At 45.2% G+C, this 8,714-nt stretch overlaps 1 protein-coding gene across 1 annotated transcript; it reads left to right on the top strand.

The window, feature by feature from the left end:
* Positions 1-3,662: 3,662 nt before the first annotated feature.
* On the top strand, positions 3,663-8,423 carry LYPD8 (LY6/PLAUR domain containing 8). The gene is given in 6 exon segments (XM_068667141.1): positions 3,663-3,666; positions 5,703-5,774; positions 5,906-5,937; positions 5,939-6,045; positions 8,138-8,334; positions 8,337-8,423. Coding segments are annotated over 6 exon segments (438 nt in total). The 3' UTR covers positions 8,363-8,423.
* Positions 8,424-8,714: the final 291 nt, after the last annotated feature.

The raw sequence follows: 8,714 nt of genomic DNA, 5'->3' as shown, positions 1-8,714 counted from the left end.
TACACATCTCCTATTTACCAGTATCTCATAGTCTGCTCTAAGGAGGCTTCCTGTGCCAGAGAAGTCCAGATGGGAGAAACGGATAGCTGGGGGGAAGGAGTGGATGAGTCAAGGGCTGAATAAATCTTTGATCAGTCCAGTACCTGTGATCCATAGATGCCTCCTCTCCAGGTTGATTTTGGCTTTTTTTTTTTTTTTTTCCCTCCACAAAGTTAGGCTTTTAGAGGAAGTTTATAAAATCTTGTTCTGTTCATTGCTTCCTTCACAAATTCCAGCATGACACAAAAGGCAGCTACTTGTGCTTCATGGGACTTGGGACCTTCACCACCAAACCCAGGCTTCAGCTGTGTGGAGCGGGGGGCTCCTTTTAATGAAAGCAGAAGACAAGGAGGCTATTTAGAAAAGGCAGAGCCTTTCCTCCATGTGAAGTCAGGTTACATAAGACTCACGGTCAGGCCAGTTTCCGAAGGGGCAGAGTGGACACAACTTACTTGAGTGCCCATGTAGAAGTGATCCCTAAAATTCTGGATTTCTATTCCATTTTGAGGGTTCTAATTTTAGAGCAGCTTTAGCTTTATCTTAGTGGACCAGTTAAGACCATCAGAAAACTGCCTCAGCCAACAGCCCGGAACTCTCTAAGCAAACAAGAGATTTTGTTGCTGGCAAATATTAACTAAGTCATGTGCTGACGCTGAAGGGGAGGGTGAAATACAAATGGCTAATAGGGATTTACTTTTTACATCATCACCAGTGGATATGATTAAGTAGTCGCTGTTGTCTTGGTTGCTTGATGATGATGTTGCTTGCAGGAGCAGACGACTCATTCGACATGCTAACGTGCATGCAAATCTATCTTCTTTCCAGGATGCCTGAAAAGCAGCTGGATTCCCCAGCAATTATTTCAATTGAAAAGGTAATTGCTAGCCATGATACCAAAATCCATCAGTGTTAATGCTGTTGTTACTATAAATGGTGTTGGATCAAAGGTAAAATAAAATGTCTCCTGTACTCCTTTAAATATCTAGATCTCTGGAAAAAAAATGAAGTTACGCAATTTGATTATATTCAGTCATTTAATTATATATATTTTTACTCTGGTGTTGTTGCACATGTGTGATAATGTCAAATATCTTGTCTTTTAGCCACGGAAGAACGGATTTAAATAGAGATTTTATTAAAATCACATGTTCATATTAATTCCAGCTTCCAGCATCTCTTCCCTGATTACCAAATCCTTTGCTGTCAGGAGTGCTGCTCTTAAGGGGATGATCTGGGAAGGGAAGGACATTTCCAGGCAGGTCTGGAGGCAGGAGGGAGCCCACGGCTGGGATGGTGCCAGGACAGGGCTCAGTGCAGCCAGCGGTGGCTCTGAGCAGTCAGAGATCCCCTTGCCCTGGGAGACCTGACTGGTATTGCAGCCCCCTGTGGGGCTCTGCCTGAGCTCTGTTTTGGAGCCTGGTTCCCTCCTACATCATTGCTGGTACCCCATTAGTAACAGCAGCATCACTTCCAAGGAGAATAAAGGGCTGTGCTCAGAGGAGTCCTCTTGGGAAATTAATGTGCATCAATTAGCACCCTGTTACAGCTGCTCTCTCCAGGCACATCCTAACCTCCTCGCTGACAAGCCCTTGGGACCGCAAGCACCCACGTGTGATGTAGCTGCATGTGGACTGTCCCCGTGGGGATGCAAGCCTGTGTCTGCAGCTGGGCTCTTTTCTAGGTCAAAAGGCTCCTTTCAAATGTCTGGCAGGACATGGCATGTGGTCTGATTGTTGCTCCCATACAGGCAGGGTTGGCTTTGCTCCTGTAAACCATCTGGTTGCCACCAGTCCTCCATCCTTTGCTCCAGTATCAAGCAGTGATCCTGAATCAGCAACAGGTGGGAAGGGACAATAGCTCCCCACTTCTCTGGTCTGCCCTGGGGTGGTAAAATTCTGGGGGCAAACGCAGCTGGGGGGCTGCTTCTTGGGCTGCTGGGAAGATTCTAATCAGGAGTGGGAATTAGATTGACACCGACCTCCCACCACCTGGCTGCTTTACTAATTTGTGCAATGAAGAGCAGAGGCAAATAATCGTTAAAAGCTTTTTCAGTCTGTCTCCAGCAAGCAAACAGTGGGATTACTCCTGCCCTTGTCCTTTGAGACAGGTACTCTAATCCCTGGTACACTAATCCCTTATGGTGTGGTTAGGGTGTCGATCTTGCATGACCTTGCCTGGTGAACCAGCTTGGCAGGTTTTGCCAATCTCTCCCATTGGGCTGGAGAACAAGTCCTTGGCTCAGAAAATGGGTGGGTTTGATTCTTCTTCCACATTTTTTTATTTTTTATTTTTTTTATGGGCTACAGATGACTTCACTGTTGAATTGTCCCAACATGTTGTGGTTCTGTTCTCTAGCATCTCCGGTAAAAGGAGGTATGGGAGACACCTCTGCTCTATCTCTCCCACAGAAACTGTGCGTTTGCTTTTGGGATACTGTTAGACCAGTTCTTTCCTACTGGTGATGTTGGAGCCACTGTGGGTACAGGGCTCTGCAGCCACATGCAGCCCCAGATCTACCTCAAAACTGCCACAAGTGGACACTGAGTGCTGAGGACCAGTACTGGTCTCCACCAGAGAAGCCGCATTGCAAAAGCCTCTGCTCTACTTCTTGTTTTTTTTTTTTTCACAATTGCACAGCGCAGTGTGCTGTCTTCGCAGCCTCTGTCACTGCACTGCCATCCCTTGGAGCCACAGTGAAGGTGAACAAGGAGGCCTGGCAGCTGCAGTGCTCTCATCCAGCCCCAGCTTCCTATGAAACTCTATTTTCCACTCCACGTTTGCCACTTTTATTACTTCTTCTAGAGCTTTTTGACTTGGGTTCTTTGGCTGTGATGTAAACCAGATTCATTAGCTTAATGCTTTGATGGCCAATCTTTATGTTTGGGCTCTGGAAACCACTGGCATTTTCTGTGTGGCAAGTTCCTTATTGAGTTTTGTAAATGCTCTAGCCTAGACTGAGATCTTTCTTTTTCTGAACTTGTCTTTTCTATGTGTTCCCTCTTTCTCACCTTCCTGCCAACGTTATTTTCAGTCTTGGATTTCTAACTTTGCCTCCCAAATTTCTCTGGCCTCTGCCTCATCTCCCTCTAGAGTACCACTGCGAACTAGCAGTTTGTCACCCTCCTCCACTTCTGTAAACATGGGCATGCTACAGAGGACAGGCCCTTCATGCACACCGTGAAACCATTAAAGTATAGGGGCCAATTTAGAAAGGATCTTGAGAGAGAGTTTCTAATCTGTCTCCCAGCCCTACAGCAGGATTCCATCAACTTCAATAGTTCCCTAATAATTATTTGCCTCGCCTGTTTTCCCAAGCCACCCAGCGTGGCTTGGGAGAACCGAGGTGATCAGCTGCAGTACTTCACCATTCTCACTGTTAGAAGATTCCCCTGGTGCTTAACCTCAGCTGTCAGTGATAGTTTCTCCTATCCAGCCTCTGATCTTGCAGATACATGGCAATATGACTAGCTGTCCCCTGAGCACCTTCATTGCTTCCACCTTCTTTCGTTTGCTAGGTCTTTTATTGCTGTAGATCGTAGCTGCTCCTTGCTGCCGTTGGTTTCCTCTAAAAATGCACACCAAGAGGCTGCAGTTTCACACCCTCCCTCCGTGAGAGATGGGAAATGGGTGAGTTCAATGTAATTCAGTGGGACTAGTGCAGTCATGTCGTTCAGAGAACCCCCCCAGGCACTTCAATAATCATCTTAAATGAAAGGCTATGAAATTAAAATCACCAGCTACATCCACCCATCCCTCTATCTGTACCTGCAGTCCCACATGTAGTTAAAGGGCACGAACATGTTGATCCGAGGACCCCAGCTTGTCTGGGGGCAGGGTTATATCCAGTCTGAGTTTAAGATGAGCAAGGAATGAATTGTAATCCTAGACAGGCTGCAGTCAGAAGTTCGGTTTCATTACGTACCTCCTGTGGCATAAGACCATTTCTGAGTTGAAAATGAAATTCAAGGTGAGGAGGCTGTTCTCCCTGGTTTTCTTGTGTTGCCAGCTTTCTGGGTGCTGGGGGACCTAGGCTTTTATCCAGAGTAATTGCACAAATTTCCATTTTCACAGTGCCCTGGGCTTAGCTAAGAAGAGGGCCCCACTGGAACACTCAATGTATTTGGAAGTGGCATGAGACCACTTTTCCTCTGAAGAAGTTAGTCCCAAATGGGAAAAGCAGGCAATAAGGTGGGAGGGAGAAACAGAAAATCAGAACAAAAGAGTGAGTGGAGACATCCGTGAGTTCTGTTTTTTTTTTTTTTTTTTTTTTTTTTTTTCTCTACGGACTTGCAGGAAGTCTTTGGTAGAGCCAGGTGCTTAGCTCACTTATGCAGCGGTAGGAAACCTCAGCAGTGAAACCCTCTCTGTTCTTCACCAAATACCTAACCCTGCCAGGTTCAAGGTGAGACTCCCTCCGCAGATAAATGGTTTTCCCTGCTGCATGGTGCAGCCCTTGCCCTGTGCTAGAGCTGTCCTGGGCATCTCTATTGGGTGAGATCTGGAAGGTCCTTGCACCTCATATTTGTGATTTGTTACCCCCCTATGTTTGTAGCATATTCCTACTGTGGAGGACTTGTTTGTGTTGTTGTCTAGAGGCCAGATGATCCCAGTGCCCTGCTGTGCCACACAGCAAAAACTCTGCCTGGAGCAAGGGGTGCAAAGAACAGCCAGGGCTGGTAGTGCAGGAGAGGAGGCACTATGGCATTTCAGTGCGCCTGCTGTCAATGCAGAAGAATCCTGGAGGACCACAAACTAACTGGCTGTGTCCCACCTGCTGTGGGAGAGGAGCACAGAGGATGTTTTCTGGGTAGGGTGAGGCAGCACACCCTGATAAAAGCTGCTTATGACACAGGGAACCATAGGACTAATGGCAAACTGGCCACTGATGCTTAGCATTAGTTTGCCTTTGGATCCCAGGGCATGGAAAACCTGCTAGAACATCACCTAAGCTGCGACCAGGCTGTCTGACAGACATGTCAATGGTTTCTCTCATTTAAGTGGTTTGATTTAAAGCCGAAAGGAACAATAGAATAATTTCTTATCAGCTCCCACGTGTTTGGTATTAAAACCTGCACCCTGGAGGACCCGCTCTGCAGCTTTGACATATTCATCCCCTAGAAACCCTGACCGAGCCTGCTCCAAGGTGTACATTGGCAGTCATTTTGCAAACAGAAGCTGCATGCCAGCTTGGGAAGGAAGCTCACTGCTCTGCTGCTGTACTCGAGGCATGACAGCTCCTGACTGTCTGATGGGAAGGGAGATGGGAAGCTATCCAGCAAAAAATCAACCCCAAGGAAAATTCCCAGCTGGCCCTTGCTACAGTTTACTTCTTCTGGTGTAATGGTGAGAGCACAACAGGACTGTTCAAATGGTTTCTTATCCTTCATCCATATGTATGGCAGTGGATGAAGGTTGTTTAAACGAAGTCTGAACTGGAGACATACCTGATAGACCCCAGGCAAAGCAGTCTTTCCCCACAGGATGTATACTCTAGGCTGGGGAAAGATATACAGACATTTCATTTTCCATTGATGCTGCTTCTGGGTGGCTTTGCTGTCCCCAGACCCACTGGCTGCTTAGCAGTTCCTGCTGTAGGAACCAAGGAAAGGGGAGGAAATTACCTTGTGGTTAATGACTTGGTGCTGCCCTCGTCTTCACTACAGGGGGATGGCAATTGGATGGAAGCTACTTGACCTGCTGTGTGGGCGATGCCTGTTGGTCAACATCTGTCTCATGTAAGCTCCCTTTTGGCTTATCAGCATCCCCTCTCTACCTGCTCTGTCCCAAGATAAGGCTGAGCCATCACCTGGCTTTTCTCTCTCCCTTCCTCATTAAAATCAATTAAGGTCCATCTCTTTCCTTGCAGTGCCACCAGAGGCCAACGTGCCCAAAGGACACCCAGTGTCCTGCCTGCTACAGCATGGACTCCTTCCAGTGATGTAACAAAATTGTAGACTGCACTGGATCCAAAACCCAGTGTGTCGATCTGGCTGGGTTAATTAATTCTGGTAACTGTCTTTTGTTTGGGGTTCTCTCATATTTTTGGTTGAACCGGTAAACACAGTTTAAGAGGAAGAATCATAGAGAAATAAAAATGGGTGACAAGTGTGAAGGAGAAACAGAAGAAGAGATGCAAATCTGAAAGGGGTCGTGTTTAAAGTTGGAAAAGATGTGATTTTTTGTCTTTCTTTTTCCCCATCTCACACAGATAACCGCTGGGATTCCCTGTAATATGACATACCTGAGGTGAAGAGCAGAACTGGAATAGTGAAGCAATCTGGTATATGGACATGTAATAAACTTGGCCAACACCCTAAATTTTATGGCCCAAGCTAGAATGCGTGAGGATGAATCTGGATTTAAACCAGTTACCAACTTGCTAGAGGTTTGGGAGAAATCAATATAGAGCTATTGGCTTTCTTATGAGCTATAGCTTATTAGCTTATAGATATTGTGGGGACAAGACTGTTGTAGTGGTGCCTGTGCTCTTACAGAGGGAGGGACAAGTCCTTCCCCTTGAACACTGCAGCTGAGCCTTTGGGGTCTGCGTGCCCCTTCCCTGCTGCAGGTAAAAGACTTCCACATCTCCAGGCAGTCCCACCCATGATCCATCAGGCAAGAAAAATAATGTGGAAATAAAGGTTAGCAACATCTGCTGTGAAAACAGAGTGGGAAAAACACACACACACACAAACAAAACCACAAACAAACAAAACCACAAAAACTTGCATATGGTTATGGCCTTACTCTGAGATGATGATGCTGCCATGTCATGGTAAGAGGGCTGAAGGTCTTTGCTATGTGCTTTACATCTATTTTGTCCAAACTCTGAATTTGAAAGTGTTTTGCAAAGTCAACACAAAAGAAAAAACAATTTTTGTAGTCACAGAAATGGAAATAGATTGGTGCAAACTATGTACAACTGAAATTAAAAAAGGCTCTTAACTTGTCTTGACTTGACTGTAAATAGAGGAAATCTGTGTGGTGTGATGAGCCATGTAGAGGAAACGATGGTGTAGGAAGAACAAAGCAATCTGAGGAACTAATGAAGTGTCTGTATACATTATTTGTATTGGAAATAGAAATGTCCAGCAGAATATGCCAGACCTGGAAAATATGAGCAAAAGAAAGCAATGGGAGTGAGTGCATCTGAACAGGGAGCTGGACAGCCAGAACTGATCAGAAGATCACACACAGCCTGTCTGACCTGCTGGGTGTCCAGAGCTGTAGGCAGTTAGGGAATTTCACTGCAAAGCTGCTTGGAATTGTTAACCTACAGGAATTTTCTTCACAGGTGTTTAGTCTGGCACAGCAGGCCCAAGCTTTTGGAAAAGTACCATTTACTGAGTGCGGGAAAAAAAAAGTCTATTTTAACAAGGAGCTCTGGAAGTTGTTGACTTGGGATAAGGTTGCCTTGCTTTCTCCAGGCTGAGATTCAGGTCATTTGTCTTCTGTGGGATAGACATGGACATCTCTGTGCAACTATAACACTCTAAAGTCTCTTCCTCATGTAGATGCTCTGGTGCGAGCAAAAGACAAGTTCAGGTTTCAGGCTCTCCCTTAGTGGATGAGAGAAAGGTTTCTCTGTTGCTTTGGCTAAATGGTGTAAGGCCTTAGAGGCTGGACTTATCTAAACAAATGGCTCAGCTTGTAATGCCTTTGAGACTTCTCATTCCTGTATCAAATTTGGCTGAAAAATAGTCATTCAGCTCAAACTTCATGAGAGGGTCAAAGAGAGAAGGTAACAATTAACAGCTGCAGTGCTGTCACACAGCTCTGACTTCTTTAGGAAGCTAGGCAAGGTTTGAAGGGAAAAATCTTTACATGAAAGAAAACAATTTAAAAGCTTTTCAGTTTTTTTTTTTTAATCTGTAAATTAAAAAAAAAATAATAAAAATTGTCTTTATTCCTCAGAAAGAAAGAAGGGACAAACCCTGAACCCTTTGTATTTCTAGATAACCAAGGTGACCTTCAGACACATTCAGGGGAGGAATGGGCAGTACTTGGGGTGGAAATGGAGGGGGCTTCAGTGGTCAGGGAGGGAATAGCTGTGGAGAATGTTTCCCCTGACATGTGGCATGTACTTCTTCTGCTGCTTGGGTGGACTGTCTCTGAAAGCTGCCAGGAAGGGCTGCACCACCATTTCTGAAAACCATGTTGTAGGAAATGGAAATGGAAAAAACAATCTGGGGATGATGGACATGAAAATGAAACCATTCCAAAGCAAACCAACTTATGCTTTGGGAAGACTGGTTTCTTGGCTTGCCCCTCCACAAACTCTTTTTCTCCCTGTCCTGATATCTTGGAGAAGTTACTTTTCTGACTCTCTCTAGGACTGACCTATGCAAAGCTTTCAATGAGCTCCAGCAGTGGTTGGCACCAACTCATTTGCTGTGGCTTCTTCTGCACGGGGAGTTTTTTTTCATATTAACTTTTATTTATTTATTTTTATTTTTATTTTTATAATTTTACAGAATAGAGACAGTACTTATACTTCTTTTGTCTCCTCATTGATTTATCTGATTTAAATCTGCATATGTTCAATTTTGGTTGGTTCTGTGTTTTGTTCTTTGAGTGCTTTGTCCATACTGGGACCTAGGGTGAGTGCATAAGGTGCTCACACACTACAGGCAACAGGACCTCTCAAGACAGCATTAGAGTCTACATTCACTGTT

This window comes from Anas acuta, chromosome Z (genome assembly GCF_963932015.1).
Source record: "Anas acuta chromosome Z, bAnaAcu1.1, whole genome shotgun sequence".
Taxonomy (NCBI): domain Eukaryota; kingdom Metazoa; phylum Chordata; class Aves; order Anseriformes; family Anatidae; genus Anas; species Anas acuta.
Note: the sequence above shows the minus strand (reverse complement) of the source record. Positions and strands in the feature narration are given on the sequence as shown.